This window comes from Echiichthys vipera (assembly GCF_963691815.1).
Source record: "Echiichthys vipera genome assembly, chromosome: 11".
Taxonomy (NCBI): Eukaryota; Metazoa; Chordata; class Actinopteri; order Perciformes; family Trachinidae; genus Echiichthys; species Echiichthys vipera.
Window position 1 is genome coordinate 3,200,410 of NC_139836.1, and position 23,485 is coordinate 3,223,894.

The following is a 23,485-nucleotide window of genomic DNA, read 5'->3' on the forward strand; positions in this document are numbered from 1 at the left end:
CCTTTCTGTCCGGAGCGCTCTGGATTCGTATAAGCTCAGAGGCGACAGACCCACTGACGGACGAGACGACCTCCAGGACCGGACAAAAGGATCCGTATCCGTATTTACTGTAGGGTGGGAATGGGCCTTAAGGGCGCACTCACACTGTCCTTCCGCACCGGGCCAAAACAGGTTTTTCAGGTAAAGCCTAGTGCGTTTGACCAGTGGGAGTGCAACCGCTCCGCGTCTAGCTGCGGCCAGCTGGCCGTCCACGGCCCGTCTGAGAGAGGTGGGCTTTTGTAAAGCACGTTTGCACGTGTACGAGCATGAGCACGACGCCTACGGCTGCTCTCACGTCATTTTCTGTGCGCCTGTTCGGACATAGAAAAAAAAAAAGACGGACCATGCGCGGACATTTAACAACAACAACAATGGCGGTGAAAGGTTCACGTTGGTGTGATGCGGAGGTGGAGTGTTTACTGCAGATTTGGTCGATGAAAAGATTCAAAAACAGTCGAAAAGACGCACAAAAACTCTGAGGTCTACGGAAAGATCTGGAAACAAAGCCACGCATCGCGCTGACGTCATCAATGCGTGTGACGTGTTACGGCGTGATGACGTATAGGCAGCAAGAAGCATTCTCCGAGGCCCAGGTAGTGTGAGTACAAACGGGCCTGGAGGGGGGGGAGAGGGAGGGGGGACAAGTACCCTAAAGCACGGGGTGCGGTGCAGAAGGACAGTGTGAGTGCGTCCTAAGACGTGTTTTTTGTTGGTGAATTTTGGATCATGAACACTCCAATGAATCAGAATATGACACATGGTGCAGACACATATATGACATACAGTCATGGAGTGCACGCTCACATGGTACAACTTAAGTGCAGGGCAAGACATCTATAAACAGTGTATATGTCAAACTATAAATATACCTTCAACATACTGGGAAAAGTCGTGTCGTTTTATGATCAGCATGTGTTTTGTCCATGTGAGTAACTTGACAAATCAACAGTGATGACATCTGAATTTACAACGCAAGGTCACGCTTGAGTTTAACCGACTGTATAAGAACGTGCGGCTTTGAGCAGCTCAAAAATCACGTGTTTATACGTCTCTGATATACAGGAAGCAGCTTTGCATAACAGAGGAACAAAGGTTAAGTTGATTCATAAGATAAGGACCAATTCAGAATAAATTCATGTTATAATACAATTATTTTTATTCTTGCACACAAGGAGAACAGACAGACACTTCAAATTCCAGCATGTTCTGAAGTCAGTCTTCTTTTAACGGTCAGGTGAAAGAGAAACAGTTGTCATGGTTACACAAGTATCTTATCTACGGAGTTCCCATAACAATTAAAGCGTCCTCTCCTCAGCAGCCACTGCATGAACCAGGCTAAAGGCTCCTTTCCCACAATTGAAGACACTTTATTGTAGTGTTACAATTATTATTACAATTATCAGTAACCCAGCAATGAGTTCTGCAACCTTTAGACGAGTGTCCAGCTCTCATGTTCTACTCTCTTGTCTTGATGGGCACAAAGTTAAACTAATACAGAAGTGCCATAAAGCTGCGTCCTCTCTAATGTCCAGCAGGGGGCGACTCCACTGCCTCTAAAAGGACGTGTGATTGTAAAGAAGTCAATGAGCAAATGAGCCTAAACTACTCACTTGATTTATTACCTCCATAAAAAAATTCCCAATGAGTTCATGTCTCAATCTCTAGTTTCAAGTCCTTTTCAATACAGCATGATGATCGTTTAGTCAATGATGGTCCCATTTAGAGTCAAATAGACCAGAAAGCAGGGGATGCTTAAGGACGGGGCTACATGGTGACCTGGGAGTCATCCCTATGTTCCCCGGTCCTATGTTCCCTGCTCAAGTGTCAGGTGTTCCCTGCTCAAGTGTCCGATGTTCCCTGCTCAAGGGTCCTATGTCCCCTGCTCAAGGGTCCTATGTTACTCGGTCCTATGTTCTCCAGGTCCGATGTTCCCTGCTCAAGGGTCCTATGTTCCCTGCTCAAGGGTCCGATGTTTCCTGCTCAAGGGTCCTATGTTCCTCTGTCCTATGTTCTCCAGGTCCGATGTTCCCTGCTCAAGGCTCCTATGTTACTCGGTCCTATGTTCTCCAGGTCCGATGTTCCCTGCTCAAGGGTCCTATGTCCCCTGCTCAAGGGTCCGATGTTCCCTGCTCAAGGGTCCTATGTTCCCCGGTCCTATGTTCCCTGCTCAAGGGTCCTATGTTCCTTGGTCCTATGTTCTCTAGGTCAATGGAGGTTCAGTGTGTCAATAAAACGGTTTACTAACGAGCAGAAGGATGTGACCTCATAGTGTGATGTGTGTTAAAGCAGTACTTGTAGCTCACTTTAAATACGTTAAAGGAAAAGTTTGTCGTTCATCACAAAGTGCAGCATTGTAGTTACATGTTATATGTGTAACAGCTATTGAATTAGTTTTAAAGGCAAAGAGCAATCGTAATAAAGACTGCTCTCAGTGATAATGGGGATGATGAAGAGTCCACTGTGCAAACACCTGCTGGTCTTATTTCTGAGGACGCAGCACACAGACTCTAGTCTCATTCTTTTCTCAGAATGAACACATTTATCGTACCAATGATGACAAATCACAGCTAATATTAGTCTGAATCAAACTTGGGCCGCAGATGGCCCAGCAGGTGCATCACACACACACACACACACACACACGCACACACACACACACACACACACACACACACACACACACACACACACACACTGGACTCCACCATTAGAGCAGTTTGATGTGTGTGATTAATTAGATCGTATTTCTTTAGCAGCAGGAGCAGGAGGCTGTAAATAGGTGGTAACGTGAGGCAGTAAATGTCTGAGGGACGGACAGGGACACTGACAAGGATACACGCACACACACACACAACACACACACACACACACACACACACTCACACGTTGTTCTACTAATACTTGGAAGGACCCTAGTTGACACACTAACCTAAACCTAATTCTGGCCTAAACCCTAAATAATGACCCTGTTTGGGCATCTGATCAGCCGTCTGACTCCTGGAACTCAAACTGGATGTTCTGCATCTTAACTCTTCACCTCATCAACCGCTGAAACACCAATCAACAAAGCTCCTTGTCTTTTTTAAGGCAGGTTTTCAACACTCACCAAAGCCCCTTTCACACATGCACCGGAAACCTGAACTTATCTGGACATTACCCAGATCCCCAGTCGCATAAGCCTATACCTCCGCTGATTTACTTTGGCATTTTGTTCGGTTTTGGTGTGAAACATGGGGCACGGATTAGGGTTAGGGGTTATGGTTAGGGTTAGGATTAGGGTCAGGGTTAGGGATAGTGTTAGGGTCTACGTTGGTCCTTTACATAGGACCTTTGTTTGGGGAAAGCAGGGAACATCTGACCTTTTTCTTAAAAAAGGGTCCTATGTTCCCCGGTCACACACAAAGCGGGGAACATAGGACCCGGAGAACATAGTTACGCTCCCGATGTGAGAATGCAAATGTCCAAATCAGTTGGACCGGACATAAACCAGACTTGAAGCCCTTTTCACACAGAGATTCTGCAACAGCGCAGCAATAAAGCAATGCACCAACGCTGGCTTTTTGTTCATTTACAAGGCCACAAAAAACCATCAGGTGTGATTTTACAAAGGACTCTGGAAGCAAAAGCTAGTGTGCTAGAGACCGGGGAAGAGACAGTAGACTATTGCTCACAATGTGTCTGTTAGTTAATAATAATTTAAGCTACTCTGAATGCTGCTCTGTCCCTTTTTGACTTCCCCGAGGGTCGATCACTACTGTAGGTCGTGCTTCCCTGCTGGTTTTCCCCATTCACACACAGACGTCGGCTCTGTATAATACAGATGCAGCGGACCCGCAACAAGCTGGTAGTGTGAAAGGGGCTTGTTTAGTGTCTGAGCCCATGAGTGAATGGAGCAGCTCATCGTCCAGAGAAGTCAGCGTACAAATGGCCGTATTGAATATGTTTCTATCATATAACTGCTGTGAAACCTAAAAAAGAAAAGAACTCCAAGGGTGAAGAGGTGATTTACACAAAGACGCCAACAGCAACGCTAACCGGAGACACGACAAGCTTCAGGAACTTCTGTCGGTCAGGGCCGATGTCAAAATCTAATTCAAGGAAAGGCCAGAGTCGTGGTTGTTTATGATCAAATTGGTTACGTGAACGCGACGTAATCCGCATCGTGTCCTGTCTACTGCACGCTCTACCCAGGCCCCAACCCTCCCCCCCTAAAAACAGAGGGTTCCCAGCAAGGGAGATGGTGAAAATTGACTTCTGAATGTCACATTAAGGTCAAAATCGAAAAATGGACTTTATCCAACAACACTGGAGGCTTAAATTCCTCATAACAAGCCCCAGTGAGTCCCACTGACACACAGACACTGCAGCTTGTGATACACTGAGAACAACTTACTGTGGTAACTGACGTGAGTGTGAACTGTGGGTAAACAGCGCCCTCTTGTGTTGAGAGAAGCCGTGACAGGTGTTTTGGATTAAAGGTCAATTACTGTGAGACAAATGTTCAGCTTCATACGAGGAGACGAGAAAACACGGGACAAGAAAAACAACAATGCAAAAGTGTCTTTATGTGTTCATTTTTACACCTTTCATGTCCTTTATGATCGCAGCAGTCTTCGTCTCATGGCTTCTGCACATTTACGTGTTTGCTTTTGTTTATTCTCCTTCTTTTTATGCATTCGTTTGACTTTTTACCTCTTTTCTTTCATCTTTTCATTCTTCACACTTGAAATGAAATGTTCAGAACGGATACAGAAACACGCCCTCATGTGCAGGAAATGTGTGCAACTTTCACCCTCCTCCTCCTCCTCTCACAGACACTTTCTCTCCCTCTCTCTCTCTCTCCCTCTCTCTCTCTCTCTCTCTCTCTCTCTCCCTCTCTCTCTCTCTGGATCGTGGTTGAACTGGAGTAACCTCTCTCCCTCTCCGCTCTGGTTTTTAAAGAAAGGCGTGTGTGTGTGTGTTCCTGCCAAAAGGTCTGAAAAGAGGATCCTGCTTCTCCCTTCCAGATGTTCGTTGTGTTCCACTCTCTCTCTCTCTCTCTCTCTCTCTCTCTCTCTCTCTCTCTCTCTCTCTCTCTCTCTCTCTCTCTCTCTCTCTCTCTCTCTCTCTCTCTCTCAATTCAGTTCAAACCAAAGGAGATTTATTGGCATGGGGAAAGAAGTTTACAGTGACAAAAACAAGTGTGAACAAAAATGTACGTACAATAAGTGAAACACAACTGTTGGGATGGGATATTTCTGGGGAGACTGTGGCTCAGCTGCACAGTGGGTCCTCCTCCATTCGAGAAATCGGCGGCTCGATCCCCACCTTCCTTGAATTGCTCCCGATGCTGCGCATGGGTGTGTGAATGTGGTGTGAATGGTTAGATTAGATGGTGTGTAGATGTCCACTGCCATCAGTGTGAATGGATGAATGTAACAAACACTGTGAAAGCGCCTTGAGTAGTCAGAAGACTAGAAAGAAGAAAATGAATATATTGGACGTTGCATTGGCATATTTAAATATCTGTTGTGTATGTATGTACAGTAAGTTAAGGTCGACACAGTGCAGATGGTCAGTGCATGGCTGGTTAACAGTATTTATGGAGGTTTTACTCTGTTTGACATCCTTTTCTTGACACAGCAGCTCTCTCTCTCTCTCTCTCTCTCTCTCTCTCTGTGTGAATGGAGGACGGAGTGCTGGGAGCGTGGTGAGTGCTGAGAGCGTGGTGCGTGCTGAACTTTTTCAGCGGTGTGAGTGAGTTTTTCTAACTTTATTCCTTCTTTTTGTTTGGTGTGTTTATGTGTTCACAGTTTGTCTTTAGTTAGAGGTGTTTTTTGTGGTGTTTGGTGGTTTGGTGGTGGTGTATTTTTGTTTGATAGAATGCCGGTGGTAGCTACGGCTGCCTCAGAGTTTGAACGGCTGACACGTAGTCATGCCGTCAAACTCATCCCGGCTGTGCAATGTTCTGTGGAGGAAGCTGGGCTTGCAGTGGGAGAAGTGGTGGGATATAGTAGCATTAAGTCTGCCTCCCGCATGAACGGAGCCATTGTTATCTTCCTGGATAGCACCGCTAAGGTTAGCGAAGTGGTGGAGAACGGTGTAGTGTTACACGACACCTTCACTCCCGTTCTCCCCCTCGTTAGTCCGGCCACGAAGATAACAATCTCCAATGCTCCGCCGTTCATTAAGAATGAAGTGCTGGCTAAAGAGTTGTCTCGCTATGGCCAGCTCGTCTCCCCGATAAAAATGGTGTCTTTGGGCTGCAAGTCACCGCAGCTGAAGCATGTCGTGTGTCACCGGAGACAGGTGTACATGATCCTCAAAGACACGACAAGTGATCTCAACCTGAGCTTTTCTTTTAAAGTGGAGGGTTTTAACTACATGGTCTTCGCTTCGTCGGAGACCATGAAATGTTTTGGATCACTGAATGTTTTGCCGGCCGCGGTGGCTACCGGGGAGCCGGGGGGCGCTCCGCTGCCCGCGGCGGCAGCGGAGGCTGCCCCGACGCCCGCGGAGGCTGCTGAGCCTTCGGGGGTCGAGGTGGACTCCATGAGCGCTGATCTTGCTTCAAATGAAAAGTCCGAAAGTGAAAAACAAACAACAAGTGAAGAAAACAAACAAACTGATAGTTGTATTGAAAACAGTGATAATGACACAACAGTTATGGAATTTAATGATGAGGAAATGTCTGATGAGGAGATTTTTAAAATCTCACAAAAAAGAAAAAGTCTTGAGTGTGTAGCCTCTGCATCAAAGAACAGGAGAGTGGGGAAGGAGGTGAAGGCTGCAGCAGAGGCAGAGAGTGACTTCTGCCTCACTCAGGAGGAGGAGCACACTCACCTTTACACTCCTGACAATATAAAAAAGTTTTTAGAGATTACAAAAGGTGCCAGACTTCCTGCAGTGGAGGATCACTTCGATGACCTGAGACTGTTCATTCAGTCAGCTCGGCCTCTCACCAGGAAGTCTGGAAAGTCGGAAGAAGTGCTCACAGACAAGGAAATCTATCGTTTAAGAAAATTATTAGTCAGAGTGAAAGCAAAAATCATTGATGATGAAGATGATTTTTAAACATAGGTGCTTTTACTTGACGTTTTTTATCACAGTTTTGTTCTTTTTAAGCTTTTCTCCACCAATGTGTGATTTTAACATCAGCATTTTAAACCTGAACGGAGCCAGGGCTGATTTTAAAAGAGCTGCTCTTTTTAAACTGATGGAGATGAGGAGAATTGATGTGATGCTTGTACAGGAAACCCACAGCACAGCAGATAACGAGAGTGACTGGAGGATGGCTTTTAATGGGGAGGTGATTTTAAGTCATAAGTCCAGTCTTAGTGGAGGGGTGGGGATTTTATTTGCCAGAAGTTTTTTACCTGTTTCGTGTGTGACTGAGGAAATCATCCCAGGTGTTTTATTAAAGGTCACTGCTGTTTTTGATAGTGTGAAGCTTGTGTTTTTAAATGTCTACGCGCCCACCAGTGGGGTGGATAGGGTGGCATTTTTAAACATTTTAAGCGATACTGTTAGAGCTGGTGGTAGTGATGATTTTATGTTTTTAGGGGGGGATTTTAATTGTACGGTTAATCCAACCTTAGACAGGAATCATCCGGAACCACACCCTGCTTCATCCCACAGGTTCAGACAGCTGATAGAAGAGCACGAGCTGTCTGACCTGTGGAGGGTTTTTAACAGTAATCACAGACAGTATACCTGGAGTCACACAAGGGGAAACCTTTTATCTCTGGCCAGACTGGACCGCCTCTATTGTTTTAAACACCATTTTAATATTTTTAAAAGGTGTTTTATTCAGCCTGTGGGTTTTACTGATCACTGTCTTGTCTCCTGCTCTGTTCTTATTAAAAATGTTCGTTTAAAAAGCGCCTATTGGCATTTTAACACGAACCTTTTAAAAGACCAGGCTTTTAGAACTGCTTTTAAGTTGTTCTGGTTTTCCCACAGAGAGAGCAGGCCTGCCTTCGCTAACATACAACAGTGGTGGGACTTTGGGAAAACCCAAATCAAACAACTTTGCCAGCAGTTCACTCGCAATGTCACGAGAGATTTAACCCGGTCAATGAAGGATCTAGAGAGACAGGTCGGAGAACTGCAGTCTTTAGCAGCTTCTACAGGAGATCGAGGGCATTTAGACTCCCTCAAGTTAAAAAAATCGGCCATAGCCAACCTGCTGGGTGTCTCAGCACAGGGAGCTCTGGTCAGGTCTCGCTTCATGAACATCTCACAGATGGACGCGCCCTCCCAGTTTTTCTTTGGGCTGGAGCAAAAAAACGGACAAAGGAAGACCATTCATTCTTTACGCACGGGTGGCAGCTCTGAAGTCTCAGACTCTTCTGAGATCAGGAAGTTTGCTGCCGGTTTCTACAGAGACCTCTTTAAGAGTGAGTGGACAAATAATCCAGATGTGCACAGCAGCTTCCTCAGTGGTCTCCCTCAGGTCAGTGCTGACACAAACTCCCAGCTGGCAGCAGAGATGACTCTGCAGGAGCTCCTCACTGCGCTGACCAGCTTACAAAATGGCAGAGCTCCGGGGATGGACGGCCTTCCTGTTGACTTTTATAAGTCTTTTTGGTCCATTATAGGACAGGACCTGCTGGAGGTTATAAACAAAAGTCTCCTGACTGGAAGACTCCCTCTGAGCTGCAGGAGGGCCGTCATCACCCTACTGCCGAAGAAGGGAGACCTACAGGACCTGAAAAACTGGAGGCCGGTCTCGCTGCTGTGCACGGATTATAAAATCCTGTCCAAAGCTCTGGCCCTGAGACTGAGGGAGGTGATGGCGTCCGTCATCCACCCTGACCAGACTTACTGTGTGCCAAGCAGGCTCATAAGTGATAATGTCACTTTAATTCGGGATGTTTTGGACCTCTCCAGTTCATTGGCTGTAGAAACTGGTCTTATTTCCATAGACCAGGAAAAGGCTTTTGACCGGGTTGAACACCAGTATTTATGGCAGACTCTGGCTGCTTTTGGGTTCAACCAAGGCTTTATAGCCATGATCCGGGTTCTCTATAATGACATTGCGAGTGTCCTGAAGATAAATGGCGGGTTGAGTGCTCCGTTTGGCGTCCAGAGAGGGGTGAGGCAGGGCTGCTCTCTCTCTGGGATGTTGTACTCTCTGGCCATTGAGCCTCTGCTCCATAAACTTAGGAATAATTTAAACGGTGTGTGTTTCCCCCAGTGTGATGTGTCTTTTAAACTGTCTGTTTATGCTGATGACCTTATTGTGTTGGTCAATACACAAAGAGACATTGATGTTTTAACTGATACTGTGAATGATTTTGGTTTTATTTCTTCTGCAAAGGTGAACTGGGGGAAGAGCGAGGCTCTGATGGTTGGGGAGGAGCTGGGGGGTCGGCTCAGGCTGCCCGGGGGCCTACACTGGAAAAGAGGAGGACTCAAGTATCTTGGGGTCTTTCTGGGAGACGAGACCCATAAAAAGAAAAACTGGGAGAACGTTGTCATGAAGGTGAAGGGGCGCCTCAACAAGTGGAAATGGCTTTTACCAAAAATGTCATACAGAGGTCGCACCCTGATCCTGAACAACCTGGTCTCGTCTGCCCTGTGGCACCGGCTGTCCTGTGTCGATCCCCCAGTTTCTCTCCTGGCAGAGGTACAACGGGTTTTAGTTGATTTCTTTTGGGACAGGATGCACTGGGTCCCACAGAGTGTCCTCTTCCTTCCAAAAGAGGAGGGTGGCCAGGGCCTGGTCCATCTGGCCAGCAGAGGCGCTGCCTTCAGACTACAGTTCATACAAAGGTTACTGACTGGGCCAGAGGATACTCTGTGGAGACCTTTATCCCGGTGCATCCTGAGACATTTTAACAGCCTGGGTCTTGATTTTAATTTGTTTTTAATGAATGATGGAAAGGTCCTTTCACCATCTCTTCCTGGTTTTTATAAAAGTGTTTTTAGTGTTTGGAACCTGCTTAAAAAAGAGAGGCAGCAGCAGGGGGACTCCCTTCATTGGCTACTGCAGGAGCCCGTCCTGTATGGGGCGGTGCTGGACCACCCAAGCTGGGCAGGACCCTCCCTGACCAGGCTGCTGCAGACTGCAGGCGTCTCCACGTTGGGTCAGGTGGTGGAGCTAGCTGGGCCCCAGCTGGAGGACCCTACTGGGCTGGCTGTTAAGCTGGGCCTGAGATCCACCAGGGTAATACAAAAAGTTCTTGACCACTGGAGAAACAAACTGACCAGTCAAGACACCCTGCTTTTAAAAAATATCACACACAGATCCCCCCCCCCCAGCATGGAGGACCCTTTTCCTGCCACCTTTCTGGCTTTGGACTTAAAAGACTGCTCTGGGCCTCTGTTGCAGGCAGCACACCCGGTTTCCCTGGAGGGAGCACCGGGAAAAACTCTTTATAAACTATTGGTGAAGACACTTAACAGGAATAAACTGGATGGACGAACAGACACTCCTTGGAGGACTTTTTTAGAGCTGGACCTGGGATCCAGGCCTCAGTGGAGGTCTCTCTATAAGCCTCCACTGTGCAAAAAACATGGAGACTTACAGTGGAGGCTGCTCCACGGCATCATAGCGGTAAATGCCTTTGTGTCCATGATAAATGATGCTGTGGAGGACAAATGCCCGTTCTGTGGCTTAAGAGAGACAATTTTCCACTGTTTTTATGAGTGTCACCGTCTGTCAGCACTGTTTCTGTTTTTACAAATTGTTTTTACCAGTTTTAAAGAGAGTTTTAGTAAGCAGGTTTTTATTTGTGGTTTTAAATACACTCGCCAGCAAAAACACAAGAGCCAGCTTTTAAACTTTGTTTTAGGGCAGGCTAAGATGGCAGTGTATGTGACCAGGAAGAGAATGGTGGAGGAAAACCTGCAGGTGGAGTCGGTCCCTGTTTGTGTGAACATGATTAAAGCCAGACTGCTGGTGGATTTTAGTTTTTATAAAACCGCAGGGGACCTAGACTCTTTTAAAGATATATGGTGTTTCCAAAATGTGTTGTGTTCAGTCACAGCTGGAGAACTATTGTTTGCAGATTTCCTCATTTAAATGTTTTATTTATTTATTTATTTATTTATCAAGGTTGCATTTTAATTTTTTAACTTGTACATTGTTTACAGTTAAAAAATGAATGCCAAATAAAGTAGATTTTTAAAAATCAAAAAATCTCTCTCTCTCTCTCTCTCTCTCTCTCTCTCTCTCTCTCTCTCTCTCTCTCTCTCTCTCCCCGCAGAGTGTGAGGCGTTGCTATGAATCAAACCAAATATTCCTCCTGACAACAGATGCCTCTCCTCCCCTCTCAGCTCCTCTGTTCTCACATCAGTACAGAGTGATCCGTGTCATACGGAGGGAACTCACTGTGTTCACTCGCAGCCTGTTTTTCTCTGAGTGTGACGTGAAGTGTTTCATTCATCTGCTTGTTGTTTTCTGCAGCCATCACACAGAGGACCTCCCCGTATGCATCCGTACTTGCCACATTTACAGAATCATAATTTTCTATGGCGAAAAAAAGGATTCAAATTAGTTCACAACAAGAGACGGCTCAGTTCATCTTCCCTCTGATTTGGTGATTTGTGAGTCAGACGATGTTTAGACCTCTTGGTTACATCGACGACTTTCACAAATACAGACAACAACTACATTTAAATGTGAATATGGAGAATGAGCAGAACACCGCCATCTAGTGTCTCAAGATCGTAGTCCAACAACAAAAAATAATTCCAGCAGTCGGGTTGCCGGTTTGGTCAGACCCGGCCCAGTAGCTCCAGGAGACCGGAGTCTGTTTGAGCCTGTTTGAACCCGTCCCCTCCAGAAAATCACACCATAAAAACAAGGATTAGAGGAGTTTGACTGACAGTTAGTGTTAGCCGTTAGCATTAGCCGTTCCAGCTAAGTGCAGATGAAAGTGATGTTAGCATCAAGGAGCAGCGTAGCCATGTGGGCGTGCGTTTGAATGGCGTTCCTCTCCTTTCTCTCAGTCCATGGAGTGAATGCTCGGCCTATAGTGACTCTGGTTGTTGCCCGTCTCCGCTCACTCAGCTGCTGGGACAAAGAACGCCCCCTTCACTGAGGCTCCGAAGCAGCTGCAGGATTGGCTAACTCCATTTCACCCAGTGCCAGCCTACAGTAGCTGCACCCAACAACAGACAACCCTGGCAACCAGCAACGCCCAACGCTATTGGCTGCTACCATGGAAACAGAACGGGACAGAAAGTCATTGTCAAACCTGTCAAAAAATGTAAAATATTAATTCAGAATAAATATATTTGTTTATAGAAAAGCAAAACTTTCATTCTGTACCCCTCAAAACCCATGTCCAGGATGTCTAATTGTTTTATTACAGTAGGTTTAAGATAAGAAATTGATTTATCGGTCCCAAAAAAGGGACTAATTATTAAGTTCACGAGCAAAAATACATGTTTCCAGTAGGTTTGAACCTCACTTTGATTCCTAATAGTAATTTCTAAAGTGTTATTCATTATTTTATCCGTCTTGTCTAACCTGAAACCTTTCATCGTTGCCGTTCCACAGTAGAAATAGATTTAGACTTGATTGTGTTTGTATCCGTAACACTTGTGCCTTTGTCAAATAGAAGGGATCATATCTCCAGTGAGAGAGGGCGCAGGGGCTCAGTGTGCGACCTGTTATGAGGTTCAAATCTCTGGGATCAGGGTGGAAAACACGGAGGCAGGCTTCTGTTTTTCTTTTCCATTTTTTCTTTATGACCGTTTTTGCCCAGACTCTGAAAAGTTGTGTTGGTCAGCAGCTTTGATGCTTATGTGGGTTAAAGCTACTGCAGAGTTTCCTCTCGGCCCACTGCTCCTGTCGTCCTCCCAACGCCTGTGCAGTTCAGCAACACTCACCGTTTCAGTCAGTGAACATTATTACAATCTGCATCATCCACTTTTTTGTTACTTTGGGGGCGGCAGTAGCTCAGTCCCTAGGTGTCCATAGGTGACCCGGCTGGGAACCGGAGGTTGCCGGCTCGAGTCCCTGTGTGGACCATGAATGGAGCGTGGACTGGTGGCTAGAGAGGTGCCAGTTCATCTCCTGGGCACTGCAGATTTGCTGTTGAGCAAGGCACTGAATCTCCAACTGCTCGGGGCGGCGGTCCATTAGCAGCCCCCTCCCTCTGACACCCCTCCATTAATTGCAGATCTAAATTAATAAAGTAATTATTATTATTATTAGCATTACTTTTTTAAACAGCGTGTGTTTTTGGTGTGGGAAGTTACCTTCGTGACGTCTTCACTGGTCCTGAGACCCAAAAAAGACACTTTCACTTTAATAAAGTACAGTTTTACCAGTTGGACTAGAGCCCGACTGGGACAAAAATGAGACTAACGGCTGCATTTCACAGCCACAGTTTCCATTCTTATTTTATTATTTAGGGGTGACTGTTGATCAGTGGAAGAACGGGTCGTCCACCATTCGAGAGATCGGCGGTTCGATCTCCACCTCCCCTGATCCACATGTCGAAGTGTCCTTGGGCAAGACACTGAACCCCGAATTGCTCCCTGTGCTGCGCATGGGTGTGTAAATGTGGTGTGAATGGTTAGATTAGATGGTCTGTAGATGTCCACTGCCATCAGTGTGAATGTCTGTGTGAACGGGTGATTGTGACAAACACTGTGAAAGCACCTTGAGTAGTCAGAAGACTAGAAAGGTGCTTTATAAGTACAAGTACATTTACCATTACCATTTATCTGCCAACTGTTCATCAGTCAACGCTAAAATCCATTAATTTGGATATTATGAAACGTTTGAACACAAGTAGCCATGTAGGAACTCGGAAATGGCCGAATTATGAATGAAATCAGGAACGATCTGATCAAAGAATATGATCATTCATTCATCTTCAACCGCTTATCCCGGGGTTGGGGTCGCGGGGGGCTGGAGCCGAACCCAGCTGACATCGGGCGTGAGGCGGGGTCCACCCTGGACAGGACGCCAGTCTATCACAGGACACATAGAGACGAACAGAGACAGACAACCATTCACACCTACGGGTGATTTAGAGTCATCAATGAACCGAACACCTGCACGTCTTTGGACTGTGGGAGGAAACCGGAGAACCCGGAGAAAACCCACGCAGACACGGGGAGAACATGCAAACTCCACACAGAAGGGCCCCAGCCGGGATTTAAACCAGGAACCCTCTCGCTGTGAGGGGACAGTACTAACCACGAATATGATAAGTATCATAATCCAAATCCTACCACACATCTGATGCCAGTTGTCAGTCTTTGATGTATGCTACAGACACATTTCTGTCTTTACAAAAAATGATGTTTGATACCTAACTATAAATGAATTGAGAAGCACCTGAATGCACCACTCATTCTACTCTGTGCCAGGCTCGTTGTCTCTGGGAAGGCGATCCTTTGTCCTCTGAAAGAAACCGTTTTGTCCCTGAACTCGAACAGCGGGTGCATGTCTGAGTGCCTTCACAGAGGTCAGAGGTTGACCCCATCTCTGTGCCTCTGGAGGTTTGGGGAGGATTAATGTCTTTGCTCAAAGGCTCCTGGAGAAGATAAGTTGATACCAGCAACCTTCCCGTCTCTGTTGGAAGCTTGCTGTAATGTTCTCAGTTGGATTTCACCAAAAACATAAGGGTAGATGCGTCACGCTGGCAATAAATTAATCAATCCACCCGTCGGCCTCTCTGTGACTTAGTCATTCATTCATCATTGGTTCATTTACTCTCCTCCTGACTCGGGCATTCGTTCCACGGCTCCCGCGTCGTATCCTGGACGTGTTTGCAGAAGAAGCCCACAGCCCATAAATCCACGAGTCAGACACAACCCATCTGTTCTTACATAAGACTCCCATAATGCAACAGCGGCTGGTGTTTCAACCCTCCATCCGTACACCATGAACACGAGGGTTTGAATCCCAGCTCTAGAGGTAAAAAAGTCCAAACTGTATACGACACGATATGTGCGTTCACTGCAGACTCTGTTCTGGTGCCATACATTAAACCTCGTGCCAAAAAACTCCCAGCAGGCTTTGTGTTACCACATCAGGTGCACAGCACTGCAGAGAGGCTGAGTGGAGCGTTTGAGGCCCAGTCGCCATAAAAACTGAAGCAAAACACATCTGCTGTTACAGTAACACGGCACACGGACGTCTGAGCTCCGAAAACAAACAGAGCTCAGCCTGACGACCGGACCGGACCAGATTTAGAACAGCTGATGCGTGCAATTTTTCCAAAAATGAATGAATGAAAGTCGGTTTTTGCTACAAAAAACAACTGTTTTCTTCCAGCAGCGATCTGTCCGTCAGAACAGAAGAAAGTTCACTGACAAAAGACACTTTTTCTGCTCTTTCTTGCCATTCCAGTTCATTTAGCTGAGTTGCTGTGTGATACTCTGGCCCTAAGGCAGAGCTGTGTACATTTATATCGGCCTTGAAATAAAACGTAACAACAGAAGAAGCAGAGCTGTCGTTACGAGAATATCTCCGAGGCTTTTCCAGGACCTGCAGAAACACTGAGGCTGTTTTTAGGAAACCAGACCAGAAAGTTCAGATGATCTCAACTTTACAGAGAAACCACACACACACACACACACACACACACACACACACACACGCACACACAGATACACACACACACACACACAGATCTCCAACATCAGGAGCCCTTCAGTTCCTTTATGTTCAGTGAGAGTTGGCCTGCAGCCCGGATCCTGTTTCTCACTAATTATGGACAGAAGTTAAATTGTAGCGGTGACGCAGTCTGTGCAGCGCCACAGTCAAGACTGAGGGAGTCACAGCTCATCACTTCCTCACACAGCTGTCAAAATAAAAGCCTGATTAAGGGAAATGTGGTAAAATGATAAAAAAGAAAGAGGATTGGAAAAATAATGAAAAGATTCAGACAGTCACAAGCATAATGTATAAAAAATGAAGGTAGCGTCTCCGCCGATGTCCGTTCTCTCAACTTGATCCAATCGTCCTCGCCTACAGGAGTCTCCATCTTGTCAGACTTTGACTCCGCCTCATTTCCTCTGACCAAAAAAAGGGCATGTATGTGACGTTGGGGGGAGGGGCATACGTCCATCTGGCTGACGTTTACCTCCAAAGAGAAGTGAGGGCCAGAGGCTAGCTGTCACTCAAGAGACCACACCCCTAATTATTCATGAACTTTAACCTCCAATAAAATAAAAACTAGTCCCTCCCCCTCAGTGTTGTCATGGAGATCTGAGCTAAACACACAGACTAGAATGTTCTTTTATCCTTAAACAGGTTTAATGATGCTGTGTAAACGGCCTGTTTAACATGGGGCTCAATGAGAAACTGCTCTGTTATGAAACCTGCCCCTAGTGGACACTCAGAGAACTGACGCTGACGGAGCTTCCTGATTGGATCAAACAGGAAGTCGCTGTGGTGGGGCTTGGTCACAAGTCAACATGTCAGAATGATCATCAGAGACTTAAAGGGGATTACGGATTATTTTCATATCAGCTGTGCAGTAAATATAATTAACTGAAGAAACAACTTTCAATGTTTGAAGGTTTCCCCTGAAGTCCCAATGTTTTCAGTGTTTTTACTTTTGAGTTTGAATTTGATGTTTTTGAAAGTGATCATTTTGAGATAAATTGTGTCATCTGTAACATTTATTAATGTTGATTCACATCACAATATTTAATTTCATATAAGCCTTTTGTAAATCCTGACTCTATTTAATTTTTTTCTTGTCGGAAATGGGGCTTTTATTATGTTTCATTGTGTCATTTTTATTCTGACATAAGTCTTTTTGTGTGTTTGACACCATGTTCAGGTGCGTTTCACTTGTGTTCAGGTGCTCTTTTCTTTTCTTTTCTTTTCTTTTCTGTCTTTTTTTTATTTCTTCCGTTTCTTTTTTTTTTCTAGGCTCCTTTTATTGTGAATGCAGGGCTCCTATTTCCCGTTATTCTCTCACCGTGCACGTGTGTGTGTGTGTGTATGTGTGTGTGTGTGTGTATGTGTGTGTGTGTGTGTGTGTGTGTGTGCCTGTGTGTGTGTGTGTGTGGAGCTGCTGTCTCCAGGCTCTGCTCTCCAGGCGCCTCCTCCTCCTCCTCCTCCAAACATGGCGCCGGCCCGCAGCGTTGCTGCTTCCCCGACAGACGACGCAGAGAGGGGCAGAAGGAGGAGAAGAAGAAGCTGGTAGTAACTCGCGCTGAACGCGTTTTTAAAACCATTGTAACTTCACCCTCTTTAGGGCTTCCACCGGAGACTTTACGTGCAGCTTTTGGACACGTTTACGCGCCAGGCTGCGCGCGTAACGGAGAGCCCACCTGTCCACCGACGAAGGTAGACTTCACTCCCGTTTCTCCGAGGATGTGAACCTCCCTGATTTCTGTGAACCAACGGAGCGGACCGAGCAGACACACGGGCACCGCGGGGTCAGAGCTGGCTCAGGTAAAACCATGTGCAGCCCCGTGAGGAGCAGCGACGCAGAGGCCGGGGAGGACTGAGTCTGTCCAGGGGAAGAAAACCCAACTTTTTCCGCTCTTCCACGCCGAGAGGATGGATGGAGAATATTTCGCGCTGTCAGGAGTTGAGAGGGAAAGAGAGAGGCTGCCACCAATCTACACCAGCTCCGCTCCTGCTGTAAGAAAACCGCCTTTTCCCCCTTTTTCATATCTTCACCTTCATCCCTCTCTCTCTGTTTTGAAGAAAGATGTCACGTGTGTTGATATTTATATTTATTTATAAGAAGAAGGAAAACAACAATAACTTTGCATCTGATGAGAAACGGATATTTTTTCTTTATTTCAAATGAGATCAATAACAATATTAATCTAAATATTGCTGGTAAATAGTGCATGGTTCACTTTATATCTTTATATTGATCCTAAACAGATTTATTTTTATATATTTTGTAAAAAAAAAACAACATTTTTAAACCACAATTTATTTCAGACAATTTTGAATTTTAGGAATTAATAATAACTTTAAAAAAAGCAGAAAGAAGAAGAAATATAACCATTATATGATGAGTAAATATGATAATTAAAAGATGTCACGTGTGTTGATATTTAAAAAAACAACAACAATATTTTTCTTTATTTCAAATGAGATCAATAACAATATGAATCTAAATATTGCTGGTAAATAGTGCATGGTTCACTTTATATCTTTATATTGATCCTAAAACAATCATTTTTATATTTTTTTGTAAAAAAAACAACAACATTTTTAAACCACCATTTTGATTTTTAGGAAACAATAATAACTTTTAAAAAATCAGAAAGAAGTAGAAATATAACGCTGTAGTTCTCCATTATATGATGAGTGAATATGAATAAGCTTTGCGTGATCAAGTCTGAATGGTCGTGTTTTATTAATACATTGTTTTTGCTCATAACTGGGGAGTGCATCTCGTTTGTTTTGTTTTAAATATGTTTATTGATTTTAAATAGAGAAAGAGAAAAGGTAAAAGTAAAGAACAGCACATCAAGCGTTACAACGATATGTCATGGTCATAAAATGTGTATCTACTATAGACAGAGTATACAAGCAGAACAAATATATATATAATAATAATAGTAAAGTAAATTGGTCGGTAGATTTATACAATATATTATAAGATCATATTGTTGTTTGTGCTGTGAGTCTAAGGGCTGATACTTTGAAGGTAATTCAGTTCTGGGTCCCTTGTTTGATCAAACGTGTCCTCTGTCTTCACTGTGGAGTCTCAGTCTCTCCAGGTCAAGATCTAACATGGCTCCCCAGAATACACACACACACACACACACACACACACACACACACACACACACACACACACACACACACACACACACACACACACACACACACACACACACACACACACACACACACACACACACACACACACACACACACACACGCACACACACACACACACACACACACACACACACACACACACACACACACACGTGTTTGACAGTTCTCCCACCGTAAGTTAGAAGTGGGCACGAGACCGTTTTCCACACTTGTAAAATCCCCTTTTTAAACATCGGGGAGTGCATCTTACTTCAATGCAGCGTTGTGATCAGATCCCAGTTCCTCACCTGGTCCTGGATCAGTCTATAACGACACACCTGACATTTAACACTCTCTGCTGCGTGTCTGCTGAACTTTAACACGCCGCGTTCACACAGACAGCGAACAGAGAAGCTGTGGTTTTCTCCTCGTGGAAAAAGTGATGCCCCCCCCCCCCCCCCCTTTACATAATAACCTCTGACATCAGCTCTGCAGCCGTGTCTGATGATGTAATCGTGTGTTTTTGAATGCATAGCGGCGAGCTGAGTGTCCGACTGTTGGACGGTTTATCTGTGTGTGTGTTTAACTTTGCTTCTCTGTGTCACTGCGGAGCCGAACGGCCGGGGCTGCTGGCTGGTTGGTTGATGTCATCTCCATTGGGTCAGGGAGCAGGAATGTGCAGATGAGATGGTTTTTGACCAATAAACAGTCTGTCATTGCTCAGACCGACTCCGGTTGTGTCTGGAAATGCCATAAAGTGGCTGCATGCGTTCTCTCTCCGCAGCTCGTTTCGCTCTGGGACTCTGATTCCTCCTCTGGAAGTCTGCAGGCCCCTCGAGCTCAGACGTGAGGAGACGCAGGCTCAAAGTTAGGAGGAAAAAAAGGACGCAGATACGGCGGGCTGTCGTTGTATCGCAGACCGATAAAAAACAGAATCGGAGACGACTGGTGTGTCACCTGAAGTGAAGTTAAAGCTGCCGACTCAGGGAGTTTCCACGGGGTTTCAAAAACCATTAACCCAGTTTTCTTAACACTTTCTCCAGACCTCCAAGATTTCTGTCTAGGGAACCGTTAAGTTTGTCTCGATTGTTTTGTTCAGTCTGGTTCTGTGCAGAGATGCGATACGATTCCTGGGCTGAGCGTATCGGAGGGTACCTGATACCCGATACCCGATACCTGATACCGATCCGATCCTCCTGTTGAATGAATGGCGTAACCCGTCCATGTGAGTGAAGGCGTCAGACTCGACATAAATATTTAGCCTTGTTAAAACAAAGGTAACAAATTAACACAGATATAGAAGAAGAAGAAGAAGAATGACTTCATTAATCTCACAATGGGAAATTCGATTTATTCACTCTATTATTATTCATGTTACACACACACAGGCCCGAAATACACACACACACACACACCTTTATACATGCAACTAATGGAGAGATGTCAGAGCGAGGGGGCTGCCAGTGACCAGCTTGCCTCGAGCAGTTGGGGGTTCGTTGCCTCGCTCAACAGCACCTCGGTAGTGCCCAGGAGATGAACAGGCACCTCTCCAGCCACCAGTCCACGCTCAATTCATGGTCCAGTGACCAGTGACCCTCCGGTTCCCAGCCGAGTCACCTATGGACTGAGCTGCTGCCGCCCTCTGTACTCATTTATTAACAAATAATGCATGTAGAGTGCACTGCAAACAGATATTTTAAATTGTACTATACAACCCTAACTGGTGTTGCAAACATAGAATTGAAGTGACTTGATTGCTGTAACTGTGTTGCTGTGTTTGATATTAATAACAAAGAAATGACTGGATCTGCCTCATTCATCTGATATCTGACCCGGCTGATTAGTCGATATTGGAGCCGGTGCATCTCTAGTTCTGTGAACACACGCAGACGGCCGAGTGGTGGCATTAATCTGTCTGGATTTGTGATGAATGATGCACCAGAATCAGCTCAAGTCTACTCAGCTCACTTCTGTGATCTATCTCTGGTCCCAGTGCTGCTAACTAGACCTGCTCTCTCAGTGGGGCTGCAACTTACAGTGATTTTTATTATTTATTACTTTCTCCATTAATCAGTTAGTTGTTCGGACTATAACACGTCAGAAGAGATTTCATGTCTTTATTTGATAGGAAGTTGGGGAGAGAGAGGGGGGCTGCATGCAGCAAAGGGCGGCTGGTCTGACTGAACCTGGGCTGCGTTGAGGACTTGTAGCCCCCGGATGTGGGGCGCCTGCTCTAACCGCTGTGCCACCGTCGCCCCCAAATGCCTTGTTTTGTCCTCAACTCAGAGATATTCAGCTTACTGTCAGAGAGGAGGAAAGAAACCAGAAAATATTCACATTTAAGAAGCTGCGATTGGAGAGTTTTGACTTTTTTCCCTAAAATAAAAAATAATAATTTGGAGCTCTATCTCTCAGACATCTACAGACCCACACCTAGTCTAATCTGGCAGCCAGGGTCGGTTCAGACCGGGTCCTCCGGTGCCAGAACTGAACCGAATGTGTTGAACCACAGCTGTGATTTTGGTGAGGGATAATAGCCTCAGATTTAACAAACGTATATACGCCATTTTTACCTGACTGCAGGTCTCTTTAAATACCTGCTCAGCATATTCACGCAGACCTCGTCCTCATCTGCAGGTCTGTCTGTCTGACGGTTCACAGTCTCACAATAATCTGCAGGTTCTGATTAGAGATTAACATCTGAGAGAGAAGGCAGAGCAAAGTGTGTGTGTGTGTGTGTGTGTGAGAGAGTAAAGATGTGGCGCTCCTCTTGGTGTGGTTTCTCTCTGGATGACAGCGTTTCCTCTCAGACTAAATGACTGAGCAGAGCTGGACAGATCCGACATCACAGGGCTCCCTGAGATAAAAGCTGCTGCTGCTGGGACGGCTAACTGCTGTCAGATGTGGAGCGGCGCGTAGTCTGTGTTTATTTCGTCGAGGAGTGCTACGGGAAATATTTGTTGACAACCTTTTTAGTCCCCCAACGAAAACCAAGCTGTGACTGATTTGTCGTCTCTGTGTTTGTTTGAGTGGCTGCTCCGTGGGGTCCCCGCTCTGCGTTTCCCAGAGACCTCCTGTCAATCAGCCGGCGTGTGTGCGGCTGTGACACTGATAATGAAAGAGAGAAGAGAGTGGTGTGGGGGCTCTGTGGGTTCACTGAGAGAGGAAGAGGAGTGTATCCTATAGGTGCAAGGATGCAGCAAACCAACAAGACAGGAACCAGTCCAGAGCTCTGTGTGTTTGTGCCACAGCAGGACTTTGAGCTAAATGCTAAATGTCAGCGTGCTAACACATGCTCACTGTGACATTTAAGTAGTGGATCTGATGATGAAGCCAGATTAAACAATTCATCTTGAGGGAATGTTGATATCCGTCCCAAATTACAATCCAGCAGACGTTTAATTTAGGAACCACAAATGTCAAGCTCACAGAGGGGCAACAGCAAAAGTCAGGGGATTTTTAAACACGGTAGGATTCAACCTCTGGGGTTATAAAATGTTACAACAACACATAGGGCCGACTGGTACTTTTGAGGCCGATACCAATTTTAGAGGGGATTAAGTCACAGGTTATTAATACGGCGGCAAATTTAGTGATTTTTAGAGCTGGAATAAAAAAAAAAGACCTATTTGGTGGATTGTGCAGAGATTTTACAGAAATAAAACTCAATACTAATGAAACGTGAAAAAGTATTGCATGTTTGAAATATATTTTTAACGACAGATAATCACAGGGAAAAGTGTTTTTACCTTGCTGACGTGTTTCGGCTGCAGCTGCATCCTTCCTTAAAACGTCATCTGATGTGTGGTGACGTGTCGGTCTGTATCAGGTAGGCCACACCCCCTGCCGTCCCGGGTGTGTGACAGGATCTACATTGGAGAAAGGAAAAGAACATCAAACAGAATGTGAAAAAGAAACAGCAGGACGACTCACTAGTGCAATAAAAGGCACCGCAGAACAGGAAAATACGAAATCAGTCATCATGGACCAGAGCAAAAGGCACGACCACGTCATGGACTGGGGTGAGGGAAGGATCATCATCTTCATCATCAGAAGAAGACAAATTCAAACAATAAAGGAGGCCATCGGAATCAGGAAGCGGGACACCATCAACAGGGACGAAGGGGCCTGCATCCTGTCACACACCTGGGACTCCTTTATCCAGAGACCACCGGACGACGGGGGGCGTGGCCACCTGATACAGACCAACACGTCATCACACGTCAGATGACGCTCTGAGGAAGGCTGCAGCCCAAACATGTCAGCAAGGTAAAAACAGTTTATCATGCACTTACGTTAAAGAAGAATTTCAAACAGAAGTTAGTCAGAACGACAAAATGAAGATAATACAAGTGAAAAAGTATCGTATTTAACGTCTGGGTACCGCGGTACCTTTCTAATTTACCGTGCAGCACTGATACTGATGGATACGATATCATCTCATCTCATCTCATCTTCAACCGCTTATCCGGGGTCGGGTCGCGGGGTGGATACCGATATGTCAGGGCCAATATCGTCCGATTGATACATCGTCTGCTCTAGGACCAACTCACCTACGTTGCCGTCCCGAGAGTCTTTTCAAATGTTGACACAAGTAACATTAAGTCATGATAAATGAACCATTGCGCTGTTAGTGCAGTTGAAAGTGTTCTCAGTGTCTTCAGGGTCCTCTGTCTCTGTGTTGATTTGACAGATGTTCTTCTCGAGGATTTCTGTGGAATTGTTTTTTTTAAAAACCTGCATTTGTAT

General features: G+C 45.5%; 1 protein-coding gene across 1 annotated transcript in view; it reads left to right on the forward strand.

The window, feature by feature from the left end:
• Positions 1–17,110: 17,110 nt before the first annotated feature.
• The window catches only part of hectd2 (HECT domain containing 2), a 60,866-nt gene continuing 54,491 nt past the window's right edge, over positions 17,111–23,485 (forward strand). The window contains exon 1 of the mRNA XM_083923355.1: positions 17,111–17,593. Coding sequence (XP_083779481.1) covers positions 17,510–17,593 — 84 coding nt within the window. The 5' untranslated portion in view covers positions 17,111–17,509. The remainder of the gene's footprint in view (positions 17,594–23,485) is intronic.